The sequence below is a fragment of the Hyperolius riggenbachi genome, chromosome 11, assembly GCF_040937935.1.
Source record: "Hyperolius riggenbachi isolate aHypRig1 chromosome 11, aHypRig1.pri, whole genome shotgun sequence".
NCBI lineage: Eukaryota > Metazoa > Chordata > Amphibia > Anura > Hyperoliidae > Hyperolius > Hyperolius riggenbachi.
In genome coordinates, this window is record NC_090656.1 from 184166455 (window position 1) to 184187065 (window position 20611).

Below are 20611 nucleotides of genomic sequence, written 5' to 3' on the forward strand. Positions count from 1 at the left end.
GCCTGTACCCACTCAGGCTAAAAAGTCGCTCTCTGTAGAAGGAAAGAAGGGGTGTTCACCCATCCACCAGGTGGGTAACAATAATTGCAATGGAAACAGAGGCGCCAGCAGAGTAAAAATTGATTATAGGTAAAAACAGATAAAAGTTGGGGGGCAAGGGTGGACTTACCTCCCCAAAACCAAACACAACCGCTATGTATGGTTTAAACAAGATTTCATTCGTACTCCAGAACAAATGCAACGCGTTTCGCTGGTCTCTAGCCCCCTTCCTCAGGCAATAATAAAATAGGAGTAACTCAGAAGTTGTGTAGCCAAGTACAGCGCCTCTGAAGCTAATGACATTGCACAATTACATTCCAGCTTTGGTTTTTGTAGATGGCTTCAGAAAGGTGGTGAATATCGAGCAAGGTGGCTTGGTGAAGCCAGAGAGGGATGACACTGAATTTCAACATCTGTACTTCCTGCAAGGGCATGAACATCTACTAGAGCACATCAAACGAAAGGTAAGCCATCATAAGGATTCATCTTCATGTATCATTTCCCAGGGTGCATCAGTAGAAATGGTAGCAAAAATGTATTGCCCTCTCTGTACAAAAAACAGAAAACATGGGGCTTATTTGCTAAAAGGCTTCAGATTTGGAGTACAGTGGAGCAATTAAACCACATCTACAGACACAGGTCTAAAAACATTATAATCAGTGTTCATATGCTTTTTTGTGTGTGTGTTAACCACTTAAGGACCACATTCATTTTCATTGATCTGTGCTGGGTGGGCTCTCCCCCCTTTTTTCCCCACTAGGGGGATGTCTTGCTGGGGGGGTCTGATCGCCTCCGCCTGTTTGTGTGTAGCGCAGCGCTATTTCCCCCTCCCTCTCCTTTCACTGCTGTCCTCCTTTCTATGGGCGGTACTGGATGGCGATCCGTCCTTTACCGCCTCTGATAGGCTTTAGCCTATCAGACGGCGGCGATCCCCGGCCAATCAGAGGCCGGGGATCGCCGATCTGCTGTACGGCGCTGTTGCGACAGCAGCGTCGTATGATGTAACAGGGAAAAGACATTCTTTTATTCCCCGTGTGTTTTCATTTTGCCTGCGAGCCACGATCGGAGGTTTGCAGGCTGTTCACGGAGACACCCTCCCGTGAACTGACGTTCGAGCGGCCGTTTCCATGGAAACCCACAAACGACCAGCCACCGCCTATCAGCGTTAGGCGGTCGTTATGTGGTTAAATAAGGCCTCTGCAGCCTACCTTGAAATTGTGATCTTATGCAATGGCTTTGCTTTAGAATCTGTGTGTGTGGCTGATGCAGCTTTGTTTGCATCATCCTGCCATCCAGACTGCGAGGGGAAGGCACAGTCTGAATCACTTTTGAGGACATTGCAGTCTAAAGCACAGTCAGCCTCTGCTTTAGAAAGTGGCCGGTATCTGAGCTCCTGGCCAGGTACTTTAGAATATCAGATAATTATGAGCTCCTACACACAGTTTACAAAAAAACTGTCAGATGTTAGGTGGACAAATCTTGCAGTCCTTATCTGGGTCATAGCAGATCATGGCAAGGTTTGGTAAATGGGTAGTAAAGCAGCAGTCATCCAGCTAGAATTGCATGGCATGCACAATGTTCTTATTGCAGGTACATGTTTGCTGCTAGTCCACTAACATTAATAATCCTTATTGTCTGTCATGACTCAGATAAGCATTTCAGACTTCAGCCACCTAATGAGACAATTGAAAGAAAATAACTCTAGGCCAGGTTTGGTTTTTTAGTATCTCATGTTCTCCAGCAGAGTCAGCCTTGGATATGTGTAAACTGAGCGACTGCACAACACCCCTTGAAGACAGACAAAATGAGGGACACCAACCTCCTCCTAAACATTTACACAATGCCCTGATCTGTCTAACCTGATGGAGCCTTAAAGTAACCATACATCTTTAAAGGTACAGCTCTGACATCGCTGCCAAAGCTGCCTGCACACACTGCAGCCACTCCACACCAGGCCACCTCGCCTGCCAGCACACCATCCGAGAGCCTTCTGCTGGGAGCCATCGCTGCCCCTGCTAGGCTGCGTGGGATCAGCCTGTTTTGGCTCTTCGGCCAACTAGCAGCTCCTTGCTTGACTACTGCCAGGACCCACTACATGCACCCAAGGGGGTAAGATCAGGACCAGGACACTACAGCCAGATTACATCGGAATCCAAGGGGACTTACTTCACTTTTTTACCTCTCTCCTATCTTTCCTCCATCTCTTTCCCTGGGTCAGACCATGGGGCATCTGATTCAAAATATCGCTACAAAAGCGTTTTGAGTGCCTAGATGGCAGCGGATTACCCCCTTGGTCCTTCCCCTGGGTGTCTCTTATATGTATCTTCCTGTCTATTCCTTTATTCTATGCCTATATATGCAATGTACTACTGTATATATGTATGTACGCACTGCATATACTCTGTAACTATTGTCTATCTACTGTATTCACTGTATGTACTTTTATGTGACTGTACCATCACCGACCCTGCTTGTGCCAAAACCAATTCCGGGTACAACCATGTTGTACTTGGCGAAATAAACATGATTCTGATTCTGATTCTGATGATGGGCAGATTCAACCAAGAGACAAATCTCTCTCTGATTATATCTGATTAGAGAGAGATCTGTTGGCTGCCCATACACCACAGGCCAATTCATGATCAATTTCATGCTGCAGTCTATCAGGAATTGGCCTTGTGACACCGCATCTGCCACCCTGCCGGCCCCTCATCCCCCACATTTGTCCCGATACCGTTGTCCGTTGCCGCCACGCACCCAATCGACTACGACAACCTGACATCTTGCAGCTTGTCCAATCGACATACTTGCCCCAAAATTGATTACATCGGGCATGCACTTGGTGGCACAGATTTTTCATCCAGGTTGATAATAATTATCGAATCTGATGGCCGTTCGGCTGCCAAGTTGATAATGTATGGCCACCATTACTATTACTGAAGTTCTGTGGGCATATGGCTAATCCTTTACCTCTGGTCAATTATCCAATGCACATATTCTTTCATGCCCAAATACATCTAGTTATATTGCTCTTAGTAGGTATGGTCACTTCTGCACCCCAAGTAGAGACACCACTCAGTACTAGGCCATTTTGTTTTCTTTTGCATTTGATGTTGTGATACTTTCGTCAATCATATCGGTCATTTATAGTTTTCCAAGCTTAGACCATCTTCGTATCATTTTTTATAAGACAGACAGGGCTTTCTTTTGGTATTTTAATTTTCATTCATATTAACAAGAAACAGAATACAGAGAAACCGGTATAGAAAATAAGCTTATACAACAAATAAAAAAACACAGCATCTCCTGCCTAGGCCAATAAATAATAGGAAATAACAGTTTAAGCATATGGATCGATTCCCTGAAGGCCATGGTACTCAATATTTAATCCTATATTCTAAAGAAATACATTATTATTAACAAATGTTCGTATTATTATTATTATGTTTTAATTGTTTTGATTATTATTTTATATAATTTTTGTTTTATTAATACTATTATTTATTAAGTAAACGGTTAAAAATAATATACTTTTATATTATTTTGATTATCTCCAAGATGGATGCTGGCACTTGCGTTCATGCAATTACGCTTCTGAATCCCTCTAGTTGTCCCATGCACGGCTATGGAGATTTGGATCCATTCCCCTAAAATCTGCTACAGGTCTCTGTTTTTTTTTTCTTCCCTGTACTTAAAGGACAACTAGAGTGAGAGGGATGTGGAGGCTGCCACATTTATTTCCTTTTACAGAGGCGCTGTCAGCAATAATATCTCAGAAAAAAAACACATATATAAGTAGATAAATACTTGCTCTACTTACATAGCATATGTATTGCACTGTCGACATTTTGAATTTAGTGATTTTTTTACATTAAAAAAAGAGAGAATCCTTGTTAGCATTTACCATTTTAACTGTGGCTATTTTGAAGCCAGTCCTGATGTAATTTCCTCCCTTACTCTCCTCTGCCTGATTGTGTATGCATTGCCCGCCCTCCCCTATAGACAGTGCATTGTCTCAGCGTAAGAAATAATGGCCAATCAGAGAGGAACAGAGGTGTGGGAGGGGAAAATAGGAGGGAAAGAGGCTTCAGCCAATCAGGCTGCATTAGTTAAGTCTGAGGGGAAGTAGAGAAGCAAAAAAGGACAACCCAGCATGCCCTGCAACTTTCTTTGTGCGTACCAAACTTTGTGTGTACCAAATAAGAGTCAGGTAAACCGGAGAATGATCATTTATTAACAAGAAAAGTAATAGTGATTTTAACTTTTGGATTGCCTGGTTAGCATCCTTATTACTTGGTTACCAGATAAAAATAAAGAATAGATTTTTGATTTTAAGCCCGACAGTTACACCTTAAACAATACCAGTTGCCTGGCAGCCCTGCTTATGTATTTGGCTGTAGTAGTGTTTGAATAACACCAGAAACAAGCATGCAGCCAATCTTGTTATACAATAATGTCAGAAACAAATCTGCATATGCTTGTTCAGGGGCTATAGCTAAAATTATTAGAGGCAGAAGATCAGCAGGACCCCTGGCAACTGGTATTGCTTAAAGCGTACCTAAACTCAGAACTTCCTCTCTGCTCTAAAAGATAAGCAACAGCATAATAGCCTTTAAATAAAAACTTTTCTTTGTTGCTACTAATACAAATCCTGCAATAAATCTGCAGTGTTTCTACTTCCTGCTTTCATGAAGGCAGACATATTGTTAACATCCTGTGTTTACAAATGAGCTCTCTGCTGTGGCTGTCAGCTGACACAGCGGAGGGATCAAATTACAACTTGTGCTAAGCCACAGATGAGGGGGAATTAGGCTAAACTCTATAAATTCATACAGGGTGAATTTCTGTTTTCCTTCTCTCCTGTTCAAGAGTTCAGGTACACTTTAAAAGGAAATAAATATAGCAGCCTCCATATAGCTTTTGTTTCAGTTGTCCTTGAAGTAGCTTCTACTAACGTTTTCAGTCACTATCTAGCTTGTTTGGTTTTAGACATTCTTATGGCGTGGCTAACCTATTGGAGCAGAGGAAATATTTTGACTATATTTTACCTTTTTTTGCCAGTACAGCAGAGGTGTAGCGAACGGTTCCAGGCGAACTTAGGGGGTTCGTGTTCGCCTGCACCAGGCATACTTTTGCGGAAGTTCGACTGGCACCATAATGCACTATGAGGGTCAACTTTGACCCTCTGCATCACAGTCAGCAGGCACATTGTAGCCATTCAGGCTGCACTAAGCCCTGGAGCCCCCCCCCCCCCCCCCCTTATATAAGGCAGGGTCCGGCGGCCATTAGCCTCACTCGTGTGCCTGCTAGAGAGAGGAAAGGGACAGCTGCTGCAGACTTTTTCTCCTAGGGACAGATTAGTTAGGTTCTAGGCTGCTTTGCTTGCTCCTGACTGATTATTATTGCTTTTAAAGCACCCAGCAACAGCTTTTTTCAGAGCTCAACCTGTACATTTTTTTTTCTGTGTGTCAAACTGACACTTTTGTTGCATGCACAGCCTTGCTAATTGATATTGTGTGTGCCACTGCCAGCAGCCCAGCACATTCAGTGACTACCTGTGTGTGTGACAGGGAGCTGCACATTGTACTACCCAGTACTGCATATACCCCAGTACCTGTTGTGTTTACTTAACCCACCTCATCACTGCATATACCTAGCTTTGTGTTGAGTGAACCCAGCTCACTGCATCTAACTACCCAGTACCTGTTGTGTTTACTTAACCCACCTCATCACTGCATATACCTAGCGTTGTGTTGAGTGAACCCAGCTCACTGCATCTAACTACCTGTTGTGTTGAGTGAGAACCCACCTGGCCACCTCACTGCATCTAACTACCTGTTGTGTTGAGTGAGAACCCACCTCACTGCATCTTAAGTACCTTTACTGTTGAGTGAACCCAGCTCACTGCATCTAACTACCCAGTACCTGTTGTGTTTACTTAACCCACCTCATCACTGCATATACCTAGCGTTGTGTTGAGTAAACCCAGCTCACTGCATCTAACTACCTGTTGTGTTGAGTGAGAACCCACCTGGCCACCTCGCTGCATCTAACTACCTGTTGTGTTGAGTGAGAACCCACCTCATCACTGCATCTTAAAGAGAATCTGTACTCTAATATTCTTACAATAAAAAGCATACCATTCTATTCATTATTTTCTCCTGTGCCCCTCTGTGCTGTTTCGGCCACTCTCTGCTGCAATCCTGGCTTGTAATTAACAGTTTTAGGCAGTGTTTACAAACAAACTAACCAGCTTCTAATAGGCTCAGCTAAGCATAGAGTGTGAGTCATTCAGAGTATGCAGGGGGCCTGCAGAGGGTGTGTATCGCTTCTACCAATCACAAGCAGCCCTGCACATTCCACACAATCAAGCTTTAGCCCGACAAACAGGACAGAGGAAAGATACATTGATTTATTACAGAGACAGTGCAGTTAGGAAAGACTGCAGTAAGCCAGAGCAGATTAGAACAGGCATAGGAACTTATAGGATAAAGAGACTCTGTAACAAATTTTTCAGCCTTAGTTCTTCTATCCTATAAGTTCCTATGCCTGTTCTAATCTGCTCTGGCTTACTGCAGTCTTTCCTAACTGCACTGTCTCTGTAATAAATCAATGTATCTTTCCTCTGTCCTGTTTGTCGGGCTAAAGCTTGATTGTGTGGAATGTGCAGGGCTGCTTGTGATTGGTAGAAGCGATACACACCCTCTGCAGGCCCCCTGCATACTCTGAATGACTCACACTCTATGCTTAGCTGAGCCTATTAGAAGCTGGTTAGTTTGTTTGTAAACACTGCCTAAAACTGTTAATTACAAGCCAGGATTGCAGCAGAGAGTGGCCGAAACAGCACAGAGGGGCACAGGAGAAAATAATGAATAGAATGGTATGCTTTTTATTGTAAGAATATTAGAGTACAGATTCTCTTTAAGATGCAGTGATGAGGTGGGTTCTCACTCAACACAACAGGTAGTTAGATGCAGCGAGGTGGCCAGGTGGGTTCTCACTCAACACAACAGGTAGTTAGATGCAGTGAGCTGGGTTTACTCAACACAACGCTAGGTATATGCAGTGATGAGGTGGGTTAAGTAAACACAACAGGTACTGGGTAGTTAGATGCAGTGAGCTGGGTTCACTCAACAGTAAAGGTACTTAAAGAGACTCTGTAACAAATTTTTCAGCCTTAGTTCTTCTAAGTACCTTTACTGTTGAGTGAACCCAGCTCACTGCATCTAACTACCCAGTACCTGTTGTGTTTACTTAACCCACCTCATCACTGCATATACCTAGCGTTGTGTTGAGTGAACCCAGCTCACTGCATCTAACTACCTGTTGTGTTGAGTGAGAACCCACCTGGCCACCTCGCTGCATCTTAACTACCTGTTGTGTTGAGTGAGAACCCACTTCACTGCATCTTAAGTACCTTTACTGTTGAGTGAACCCAGCTCACTGCATCTAACTACCTGTTGTGTTGAGTGTGAACCCACCTGGCCACCTCACTGCATCTAACTACCTGTTGTGTTGAGTGAGAACCCACCTCACTGCATCTTAAGTACCTTTACTGTTCAGTGAACCCAGCTCACTGCATCTAACTACCTGTTGTGTTGAGTGAGAACCCACCTCACTGCATATAGCTAGCATACCCCCGAGATGGACAAAATGGACAAACCAGGTAGAGGAAGAGGTAGAGGCAGACCCAGAGGAAGGCCACCAGGCAGCGGCAGGTCTGTGGCTGTGTGAGGTGGTGTTGCTGTGATTTCGTGCGGACCTGCCCCAAAATACAGTGCTCAGAAGAAGGCACGTGCCATCACTTCCCAAAATCGTGAGGAGGTGATTGAGTATTTAACACAGAACACCTCATCTCCCGCAGCCACCAGCGCTACAACAAGCACCACATCCGCTGCATTTGACACTTCGCAGGAGTTATTTGGTGGTGGTGGTGAAATCACTGATTCCCAGCCACTACTGCAACAACAACAAGAAGGCGCAGGTACACCACCTCCTACGTCTGAGTTAGGTGGCGATAGTATGGACGTAACGTGTGTGGATGGGGATGATGGTGGACCACCTGAAGTTGGTGCACTTGAGGAGGTGTCTGAGGAAAGCGCATCTAGCCAGGAGGATTATGATGACGATTATACGGATACCACATATGTTCCCGGTAGAGGAGATGACCAGGTGGACAGTTCAGAGGAGGAGTCAGAGAGGAGTAGGAGGAGACGACTCCATGATAGAAGCAGAGGGAGCTCGTCCTCAGAAACAGCTGGGGGCAGTGTCCGGCGCCATGTATCACCAGCTATGGCCAGCCAGCCAACATGCCCTTCAACGTCAGCTGCTGATGCCACCCTAGCGCCATCACCCCAGGGGGGTTCAGCGGTTTGGAAATTTTTTAACGTGTGTGTCTCAGATCGGAGCAAAGCCATCTGTTGTCTCTGCCAGCAAAAATTGAGCCGTGGAAAGGCCAACTCTCACGTAGGGACAAGTGCCTTACGAAGGCACCTGGAGAGAAGGCACAAACAGCTATGGCAAGAACACCTGAGGAAAAGCAGCACCCCTCAAAAGACAAGCCACCCTCCTTCTCCTCTTCCTCCTTCAGGTGCATCGTCTTCATCCACTTTCTCCCTTGCACCTTCACAGCCACCCTCCTCCACACCGCCTCTTCCCTTCAGCGGTTCCTTCTCCTCTGCCCACAGCAGTACCCAGCTGTCCGTGAAGGAAGTATTTGAGCGGAAGAAGCAAATGTCTGCCAGTCACCCTCTTGCCCGGCGTCTGACAGCTGGCGTGACGGAACTATTAGCTCGCCAGCTATTACCATACAAGCTGGTGGAGTCGGAGGCTTTCCGTAAGTTTGTGGCCATTGGTACACCGCAGTGGAAGATACCAGGCCGCAATTATTTTTCACAAAAGGCCATACCCAAACTGTACCGTGCAGTTGAGAGGCAAGTGCTGTCATCTCTGGCACACAGCGTTGGGTCAAGGGTCCACCTGACCACGGATGCCTGGTCTGCCAAGCACGGGCAGGGCCACTACATTACATACACAGCCTATTGGGTCAACCTGGTGACCGATGGCAGCAAGCAGGGAGTACGTGGCTGCGCAGAGGACCGACTTGTCACACCTCCACGGCTTGCAGGCAGGCCTCCAGCCACCTCCTCTCCACCTGCTATCACCGCTTCGCTGTTGTCATCCTCCTCCTTCTCCTCCTTGGCTGGTGCCACCATCTTCTCTCCAGCTACACAGCCCCAGCACCCCAGGGCCTATGCTGCATGCCAGGTGCGACGGTGTCATGCAGTGTTAGACATGTCTTGCCTGAAAGCGGAGAGTCACACTGGAGCAGCTCTCCTGGCTGCTCTTAACAAACAGGTGGAGCAATGGCTGACCCCGCACAAGCTTGAGATCGGCAACGTGGTGTGTGACAACGGCAGCAATCTCATTGCTGTGTTGAATTTGGGAAAGCTGACACACATACCCTGCATGGCACATGTGCTTAATCTGGTCGTGCAAAGATTTGTGTCCAAGTACCCAGGCTTAGAGGACGTCCTGAAGCAGGCCAGGAAGTTGTGTGGGCATTTCAGGCGCTCTTGCAAGGCCATGGCACGCTTTTCGGACATTCAGCGTAGAAACAACTTGCCGGTGAGACGCCTGATTTGCTATAGCCCGACTCGCTGGAATTCCATCCTGCTGATGTTCTCTCACCTGCTAGACCAGGAGAAAGCCATCACCCAGTACCTGTATCATTACAGTACAAGGACACAATCTGGGAGGATGGGGATGTTGTGGCCAAACAACTGGACACTGATGCGAAATGCATGCAGGGTCATGGAGCCATTTGATGAGGTGACCAAACTGGTGAGTCGCGATGAGGGCACCATCAGCGACTTGATCCCCTACGCCTACTTCCTGTAGCGTGCCGTGCGTAGAGTGGTGGATACAGCTGTGGAGGAGCGTGAACAAGAAGAGTTAGGGCAGCAGGAGTCGTGGGAGACATTTACACACGAACCCGATGTTTCCACAACAGCGGCGGCAGCACAGAGGGGGGTGGAGGAGGAAGAAGAGGAGTCGTGTGGGGAAGGAGAGGAGTCAGACTCGGATGATGGTGATGATGAGGAAGGTGTGTCTGTGGAGGAGGAAGAGGCGGCGGAAGGAGAACAACCACGGCAGCCATCACAGGGGGCTTCTGCTGCTCCACGTTCCCGTGGTATTGTTCGTGGCTGGGGGGAGGAAGAGGAGTTGCATCCCGTCACTGAGGAAGAGCAAGAGGAGATGGAGAGTACGTCTGCATCCAGATTTGTGCAGATGTCCTCTTTCATGTTGTCCAGCCTGTTGAGGGACCCCCATATCAAAAAACTCAAGACGAATGACCTGTACTGGGTGGCCACGCTACTAGACCCTCGGTACAGGCACAAAGTGGCGGACCTCTTACCAACTCAACAAAAGGCGGAAAGGATGCAGCACTTGCAGAACAAGCTGTCGATGATGCTTTACAATGCATTTAAGGGTGATGTGGCTGCACAACGCAATCAAGGTACCACTGGCAGTAACCCTCCTCCTCCCAAGTCCACGCAGGCAAGAATAGGACGCTCCAGCGATCTCAGGGTGATGTCAGACATGCGGACGTTCTTTAGTCCAACTCCTCGCCATAGTCCTTCCGGATCCACCCTCCACCAATGCCTGGACCGGCAGGTAGCCGACTACCTGGCCTTGAGTGTGGATGTAGACTCTGCGAAAAGCAACGATGAACCCTTGGACTACTGGTTGCGCAGGCTTGACCTGTGGCCAGAGCTGTCCCAATTTGCCATACAACTTCTCTCTTGCCCTGCCGCAAGCGTCCTGTCAGAAAGGACCTTCAGTGCAGCTGGAGGCATAGTTACTGAGAAGAGAAGTCGCCTAAGTCACGACAGTGTTCAGTACCTGACCTTTATCAAAATGAATGAGGAATGGATCCCGGAGGGCTACTGCACGACCGAAGACTAAGTCAGTCCCCACACACAGCATCTCTGCCTGCAGGCCGCTTGACTGCCTTCTCCGCCACTACCAACAGGGTCCAGGACTCTAGGCGGATTCCTGAATTTTTAAGGCCGCTGCTAGCAGCGGCCGCTACACTAATTTTTCTGGTGTGTGTACATGTGCCCATCCCCCTTCGTGATCATTACCTTGCCGCGGTGAAGGGGCTTGCGCATCACAATGACGCAATGACCGCCGGCTATTTGAGTGTCTCGGGTGGGGGTGGCACACAAAAGATAATAAGGTCGTTGCTTCATTGTGGTCAGACCAAATTTGATCAGCTGGACAGTCACTGTTCTGTCATTCAGCTACATCAGCCGGGCGAGCATATGGGCTGAAAAGCCACCATCACCTGCACTCTCGTCATGGTGCGCACCAGTCCAGCACGGCCGTCACTACACAAACGGCTGTTTGCAGTCACTGCATACCTTTCACTGCATCTGTGACTGCACATTATACCTGGCAGTCACTGCATAACTTGCACTTGAATGGATACACTTTCAAACAATTTAAAAATACAACCATCTAAACTTTCAAACAATTTAAAAATACAACCATCTATCATTTTCAAAAAATGTAAAAAAAAAGGCAAAAAAACTTGCCCTCCGTAAAACATTCTTGGCAAATGCTTTCGACTTGGTTTGTCTTCCGCTGGCTCAAGGGTCCATCTGACCACAGATGCCTGGTCTGCAAAGCACGGTCAGGGCAGCTACAGCATGGGTCTCAGCAGGCTCCCACTTCGGGCCGGAATCCAACCTTCATTCCCCGCGGTGACAATGGCAGACTTGCCCTCCATAACGGATTCCCGTTAAAGGATTTAAAGTTAATTCATTTCAATTAGGGCCGCAAAAGGTCCTCCTGAGTCCTGTATTGTTATTTTTGGTCACTACCTCGGGGCGGGCGTGCATGCCTGCCTGCCTCCCTCCTTGCCTGGATGTGTGGTGGTAGACGTTGCTCAGGCTCCAACTCCGGAACGCAATACAAGAGGGAGCTCATCCTCAGAAACAGCTGGGGGCAGTGTCCGGCGCCATGTATCGCCCGCTATGGCCAGACAGCCAACATGCCCTTCAACCTCAGCTGCTGATGCCACCGTAGCGCCATCAGCCCAAGGGGGCTCAGCGGTTTGGAAATTTTTTAACGTGTGTGTCTCAGATCGGAGCAAAGCGATCTGTTGTCTCTGTCAGCAAAATTTGACCACAGATGCCTGGTCTGCAAAGCACGGTCAGGGCAGCTACAGCATGGGTCTCAGCAGGCTCCCACTTCGGGCCGAAATCCAACCTTCATTCCCCGCGGTGACAATGGCAGACTTGCCCTCCATAACGGATTCCCGTTAAAGGATTTAAAGTTAATTCATTTCAAATACACAGCAGGGCCTCGAAAGTCCGCCTCCTGTATTGTTATTTTTGGTCACTACCTCGGGGCAGGCGTGCATGCCTGCCTGCTGCCCTCCTTGGATGTGTAGTGGTAGCCGTTTCTCAGGCTCCACACCGGATTCCATCCCTCATTCCCCGGCCATTACCCGGGGTCACAAATGGCAGACTTGCCCACCTCCATATGATTCTCGTGAAAGGAATGTGGTGTCATCTTTGCCCGCCATAACTGGTTCTCGTTAAAGGATTTAAAGTACATTCATTTCAAATACACAGCAGGGCCTCGAAAGTCCTCCTCCTGTATTGTTATTTTTGGTCACTACCTCGGGGCGGGCGGGCGTGCATGCCTGCCCGCTGCCCTCCTTGGATGTGTAGTGGTAGCCGTTTCTCAAGCTCCACACCGGATTCAAACCGCTCATTCCCCGGCCATTAGCCGGGGTCACAATGGCAGACTTGCCCGCCTCCACAGGATTCTCGGTACTGAACAAGTACACAGCAAGTAGAAAATGTAATTTAAAAACAAAACGTAAGCTTTTTAACAATGCCATGGAAAGTTGAGAAGGAAGTCACACATTACCTGACATCACTGAGTGAGGAAGAGCAATCTCGCCATGTTGCGCAGTAGTCCAGCATGGCCGTCACTACAAAAACAGCTGTTTGCGGTGCGTTACACAGTGAGTTTGGTGTGTCAGTGTGATTACACTCTAATTACACTCCCTGATTGATGTATACACATGCAAGATGTTTGAAAGCACGTTAGGCCTGCAATTTAGCATTCAATGTGATTTCTGACCTTAAAACGCTGCTTTGCGTCACATCCAGATTTTTTCCCGGGACTTTTGGCATGTATCCCACTCCGCCATGCCCCCTCCAGGTGTTAGACCCCTTGAAACATCTTTTCCATCACTTTTGTGGCCAGCATAATTTTTTCTATTTTTCAAAGTTCGCCTCCCCATTGAAGTCAGCGTTGCATCAAGTATAAGGATTTCCCACACTCTGGTAGGATGTTTCCTGCAGTCACCAGTGCTCAAACACATACAAACTGTCCGACCACCACAGAGATATAAACTGAGACCAGCTATTGTCTCAGAGTAAAGAAGGTTTTCGTTTCCATCAATAAAAGCTTACATTGTGGGTCCTTGCACACAGGACCGTACTGCAATTTCACACATATCAGCACACAAAAGTGCTCAGTGCAGTTTTACAGTAATTGCCTGCTCTCCACACGTGACTAAGTTTCAGCCTTTCACCATCATCTGGCGCTAACCCCCGATGACAGAAAAGCCAAAACCTGGTCAGATGTGGAGAGCAGGCAATTACTGTCAAACTGCAACCAGCACTTTTGTGCGCTAATATGTGTGAAAATGCAATAGGGTCCTGTGTGGAAGGACTTACAATGTAAGTTGTTTTTATTCAATGTTTTTATCAGGGCTTTTTCACACCAGAGCCCGTTTTCTGCGGTGTAACGCAAAGTCGAAACTTTTTTTTTTTATTTTCCTCAGATAAGTCACCTGCTCAACTGTGAGAAAACATAGCTTCATTGCTGTGCTCCTGTGTTGAGCTGTACTATCATCATAGGTTTTCTCTTTTTTATGTCTTCTTCAATATGCTTATTCTGGGTAAATTTTCCATCCAACAACATAGTCCAACATTCACTTCCTCCTATCAATCATCATTCTTTTACAGTCAATCATTCTCCTTTCTTCTTAGCCCATAGGTCTACTTTTTGCCCATAGATCACCCATATTCATCCCGCTATGTTTTAACTGTCAAGTTCTGAGGAATTCGTATACCAGGTTGTTTAATTAGCTCTTAAATCTGCTTTCTCTTTAATATTTCAATATTTTACACCAGATTTGACGCCAGCTATGTAATCTCGTATTTGAATCATTTTCATCTAATTCATTTAACTTGTTTAACTCTCTTGACTCCCACTCTTCTAATTCAAGGAAGCTAGTCAATTCATGTATCCACTCATTTATTTCTAAAGGATTCTGCTTTTTCCAGTTTTGTGCTATTAATCTTTTAGCAACTGTTACTGCTGGTATAGTTATAGTGTTCTTCAGTCCAACTTCACCATCACCTATATCACCAAAAATTACAGTGAAATTATTCAATTTGCATGAGTTTGGAACACGTTCGTTACAAAATGATTCGATTTTATTCCATTTTTTTTAAATAATTGGACAAGTCCCCCACATGTGATTAAGTGATCCGATCTCTGCATTACATCTCCAACACAGTTTATCTGTATTGGTTTTTTTAATTTTACCTAGTCTAGTTGGCGAAATGTACCATCTTGCTATTATCTTATAATTAATAAGTTGATATCTGGGATTCTACGTTATCCATGTATACTTAAAAATTTTTGTCCAATCAAATTCCCTTCTTGAATCTAGTTCTTTTTTTTCCATGAATTACAATAACTAGGGAGAGTAGAATCAAATTCACTAACAAAACCATACATTTGAGAAATTGATTTTTTTTGTTTTATAGCAAAATGAAAACATTTTTCAAATAAATTTAATTTTTCATTAATTTTCCCTCTTATACTTAATAAATAATTATGCAATTGATAATACCATAATTTATTTTTATATTCTATTTTTGATACATGGTTTACAAGTTCGCGGAGTGTTGTAAGCGGACTGAGTCCACTCCTTCCATACCAGCATTTGTCCAAACCAGGTACAAAATCCGGGTTCTTACCTATTGTAGTTAATAAGCAAGAAGTTTTGAATCAGGATGACCAGTAACCAGGCCAGTTACCATTTGAATTCGGAATTTACGATGTCTCTTCATCACTAGAGTCTGCTTTATGTCATGTTGAGGATTCTATTGATCTTATCAATTTAGATAGGATGCCTGGGAAAGCCTCCTCAGTAACAGTTAAGGCATCTAATTACATTTATGTTTGCTAAAGAATGTTTCTCCTCTGTATGTCAGTGTATGTAAGCTGTGTTTTTCAGTTTTGGTCAGGAACCAGTCCGACGAAGGCTTTTTATAAGTCGAAAGCTCACTGTTTATCCATCTCTAAGTTAGCCAATAAATGGTATCATTCTGATTCAAAACTTCTTGCTTTTACTCATGGCTAACACGGTACAACACTTTACTGCTTCTACTATGTAGTTAATAAGGACATAGTCTTTTTTTTTTTTTTTTTTTTTTCTCGATTAATAATTCCAAGAAAGGGTGGAGAGTAGGAGCCAAAAGAGGGTGAGATACCTTAGCTAACACTTTCTGGACTGTAGAAAAATGCCAAGATTCTACTAAGGAAAAATTAATTAAATCTCTTTCTTCCTGTCACCACATTTTATTCGGGTCATTTATTTTTATTTCCAATAATCTGTTGAGCTGAATACTTCTGTAGTAATGCTGAATGTTTGGAACACCCATCCCACCCATATTCTTTAACCGACAGATCACTTTCCAAGCTATTCTATGTCTACTTTTTCCCCAAATAAAGTTCTGGAATATATTACGCCAGTTGGAAAACCAGGATTGTGGAACCGCAATAGGGAGGTTTTGCATAATACAATTGATTTTAGGAAGTATTTTCATCTTAATGAAATGTATTTTTCCAATAACATTCAGTGGAGTTTTTTCCATATTTTTCATTAAATTTATACATTGATTTTGAGTTGCTATATAATTTTCTTGAAATGAATCATTAAAGTTTTCACAAATCTTGATCCCCAAATATTTAATTTTTGTATTTCCCAGGTTGAATTTATATCTAATCCTAATTCTTTCCAATCCGTCAGAATTACAGCCTAGGTTCAACAAGATTGATTTAGAGTTATTTATTTTAAAACTAGAAAAGTAACAAAATTGTTCCATGATGTTGCAAACTCTTTCAATTGACGTAGAGGGATCACACAAGGTCAATAATAAATCATCGGCATAAGCCAACACTTTTTTTTTCAGTATCACGCAAAGTCAAAACTTAACCAAGGTAAAACGAAAGTCCATAGACTTTAATTTTACCTTACACACTTGACGTCGCGGTTTGACGCACCCTGGAGCGTTTATTCGTCGGGAGCCGGCGTTTCCCCATTGGGTTGAATTAATAGCTGCCACCGTTGACTGCGTCGCACCGCAACATCCCGACGACACATGCCGCAGACCATTCAACGCATGCAGCAGAACGGCTCCTGCACGCATTGTTAGATGTGAAAGAGCCCTTAACGGTGTGGCGGCTAACACTTTGTATGCGTTATTTGAGCACTGGTGGCTGCAGGAAACATCGGACCAGAGTGTGGGTAATCCTTGATGCAGCTCTGGGGCTGATATATAGATGCACTCAAAAGGAAAAATTATATGACTATTGATCATAACACTGCTGATATTTTCTACTTCAGATAGAAGAAACTTTACGTTTGATTTGTTTCTATGGCAAACTGCTCTGGGTGTTACAATCCAAGCCCTAGAGTGAAAAATTATTTCAATAGCAGTTAATTGTTGACACAGTAGTAAAAGCCATTCAACTGTATTGATGTCAGTGCAGCTAAGATCATTTTTATGCTACCTCAAAACTGGTAAATCCAGCTATAGAGGGATGCCTGAAGTCTGTGTCATCTACAGATTTCTTATCTGCAAGCTACTGTGTTAGAGCATACCTGAATTCACAACTGCCTCTTTAGTCTAAAATGTAACAACATAATAACCTTTAAAGAAAAACATTTTTTTGTTACAGCTGATACAAATCGTGCAATAAATCTGCAGTGTGTCTACTTCCTGCTTTCGTGAAAGCAGACATAGGGTTAACATCCTGTGTTTACAAAGTAGCTGCTCTGCTAAGGCAGCCAGCTGACACAGCTGAGAGATCAAATTGCAACTTGTGATTAGTCACAGATAAGGGGGAATTAGATAGGCTAAACTCTCTAAATACATACAGGGAGCATTTCTTTCTGTTTTTCTACTGTCCAGTGCAAGAGTTCAGGTCCACTTTAGGGCTATCGCGTATTATGCATTCTTTCAACAGACGTTAGATTTGATAAATAACAAAAATCTCTTGAAATTGAAGGTCCTCTTGATTGATGTATGCTTTGTTTGATGCATTGAACAGTGATCACAAAGGCCTTTCTTGATGTAATTAGCTGGGCGGGAGTGAGAGAGAGAAAGGCATGGGCAGAGCGGCATGCAATGTGTGGCTGCAAGGGCACTACATCGAGCAATACAAACCCTGTGGCTGCTGTGGTATGAACAATTTCATATTATCTATGGGGATGCTATCTAATATCAAGAACAGCAATGTACTGTATAAAGTTAGATGAATAATCCAAATCTAGTACATACAGTATTACTCATCTACCTGATCTAAGGCCTCATACACTCGCTAGATGGTTCTCATCCGAGGCGGCCAGTCAGGACAGCCTCTGCCAAGACTGTAGCGTGTGTATGGGGGCCAGCTAAGGCTATTGTTCTCTTCCATAGGGTGCCCATACATAACTCAATTTTGCAGACCAATCAACCTTCCAATTTGAAATTTTCAAAAGGATTGATTGAGCATGGCGAAAATCTTGGTTGCAAGGGCTTGATTGGGTGTGGGGTGGTAATATCGTTCCATTTCCCGACGACCGACAGACCCCTGTTCAGTGATCCTCTGGCCAGTGTCCCCCCAAGTGTATTTGCCCCCTTTACCCATGCCCGTGGTTGGTGTTCAAGGCTCACTTGTCCACTGGCGTGACCCCAAGCACCCATACCACGTGAATCCAGCCCATGTAGTTACATCATTAAATGAGCGGGTGTCTTGTAGTACAGGTGCTCGTGGAGAGGCCAGGCATAGGAGGAGGTTAGTAGTCACACAACTAGACAGATACGCCTTTAACACTCACCATGGGCATGGGGGTGGGGGAACAAATACACTTGGGGGGTGGCCTGGCTGGCAGTGGCTCTGGGACAATTTCCAATAGATTTCATGCTGAAATCTATTGGAAATCTATCTGCAGTGTGTGGGCAGGCAATAGATCCCTCTCTGATCAGATTCAATCAGAAACGGATCTATCTAATGGTTGATCTGGTGGCAGATCGACAGGTGTATGGGTACCTCTTTGCTGCCTTCCCAATTGTGCACTGCATGCCATTATCCTTCTGCACCTGTCCATAGCAACAGACCATGCTGCAGCCTGCGGCTGCAGGTTGCTGACACATATGTGCAGCACATGGTTTTGAACTATTGCCCAAGGAATCAAGTCCTGATCTCTGCAGCTGACAGACCCCATGCTTGTGTATGAAGCTTTACATCGCATGATGGCCTTTAGAAAGGTCTCCCCACTACAGTCCCAGCCCAGTCAGAGTTTCACTGCTTGCATCATTCCACACTCCATACAAGTGAGCAAAACTAGGAATAAAGTTTTAAATACAGTGTTGTTACTGTTCCTAGGAGATGTGAAGCTGCTGGATGATTTATATACTGTAAAATTCCTATGTTTTCGGTGGACTGAAGCTTAGTTAGGAGCCGAGGTAAATGTGGTGCCAAAATTACAGAGCATGTGCTTCATTGTCACTTTACACAGGTGTCCGTTGTGAAAAGCGAGGAGACAAAACTTCGGCATGAGGATGTGAGCCGACTCCTGTATGAGGTCCAGGCCCTGCGGAATCAGCAAGAGAACACGGATTGCCAGATGCAAGACATGAAACAGTGAGTCCTGCTGTACTTACTGGGAGAGACAGGAGAGCTGTTTGTGCTCTGTAGCCAAAGTATTTATATTGACCATTAGGCTGGGTTCCCACATACTGTATTGCAAAATCTGATCCCAATTCTCCAATCTTCTTATTAAATACTTAAAGCGGAATATAACCCTGCATTTCATCTTTGCTTTAAAACATTATTTACAGCATATTATATGCAACCAGCATTTTTTTTTACTAGACCAGCATTGGAAGGGTTACACACAGAAATTGAAAGTTCAGTGCAGTGAAATGCAGACCCATCTGAACTTTACATAATGTTATCTTGTGTTTACTTAAATGTATCAAGTGAGGAATATGACACATTCTCTGACTGTGGAGAAGCTGCTCAACAAAGACAGAGAGTCAAAGCATGTCTGCTTGAATGAATGAATGAATAAAACCAGTTATTAATAAAATGCAAAGTCAGCTCACAAAGCAAAAAACTGTACTTTTGGGAACCTATAACTTCTAAATGAATAATAATACTTATGCACAAATGCAAATACTGTATGATAACCAGATGGCATATAAAAAGTAGGAAAACATGTTTTTATTGAATATTATATCAGGGTTTTAAACCACTTTAATGAAAGATGGAGTGAAGGCAAGACTAAATAAAACTGAAACTGATAAAGCACCTGGCCTGAAAGGCATACATCCTCTGGTGCTAAGGGAATTAAATTCAGTTATCGATAAACCCATTTTTCTCATCATCAGCATGGGCTTAGTAGGCCTTGCTTGACTTACATGCTCCTCTTTTATGAGGTGGTGAATGTTAATGTGGATATTGGTAATGCTGTAAATCGGATATACTTGGACTTTGCAAAGGACTTTGGTACTTTTCCCCACAACAGACTGATGCAAGAGTTGGGGATACAAAAACTGGGGAAGAATCTGTGTGCATGGATAAGGAACTGGCTAATAGATAGAAGCAGAGTTGTGGTCAATGGATCCTATTCAAAATGAGTGACTGTTAACATTGGGGTCCCACAGAGGTCATCACTGTGCTCTTCAATTTTTATATTAATAACCTAGTAGATGAAGTAGAAATGAATGATGCAATTTTGCACGTGATACAAAATTGTGCAGAATTATCAACTGTCAGGAATATAGTGACCTATTGCAGAAGGAACTGGATAGGATGACTATATGGGAACATACAAGGCAGATGATATGCAATGTTGAAAAATGTAAAGTCATGCATTTTGGTCATACCAGTGGTCTAGCACCATGCACAGTAAATAGAATACAGACCTACATTTTGGAGAGGCACTTAGGAGTACTGGTTGACAACAAGTTAAATAATTGTTTTCCATGCTAATCAGCTGCAGCTAAAGTAAATAAAATTGTGGGAAACACTAAAAGGGAAATAAAAAACTTGGGATGCTAGTATAATACTGGCCCTGTTTAACTCTCTAGCAAGGCTGAATCTGGAACATGGAATTCACTTGTTTAAGTGGACTGCCCCACAGGAAGTAGTTTATGGCAAATTCTTTATTTGCTTTTAAAGTGTACCTGAGACGGCATGT

General features: G+C 44.5%; 1 protein-coding gene across 2 annotated transcripts in view; it reads left to right on the forward strand.

The window, feature by feature from the left end:
• LOC137537689 (heat shock factor protein 4-like) overlaps positions 1-20611 on the forward strand; it is a 180870-nt gene that overhangs the window by 59127 nt on the left and 101132 nt on the right. For both annotated transcript variants that reach the window (XM_068259620.1, XM_068259619.1), the window contains exons 3-4: positions 376-503; positions 18926-19050. In XM_068259620.1, the coding sequence (XP_068115721.1) occupies positions 376-503; positions 18926-19050 (253 nt within the window). The remainder of the gene's footprint in view (positions 1-375; positions 504-18925; positions 19051-20611) is intronic.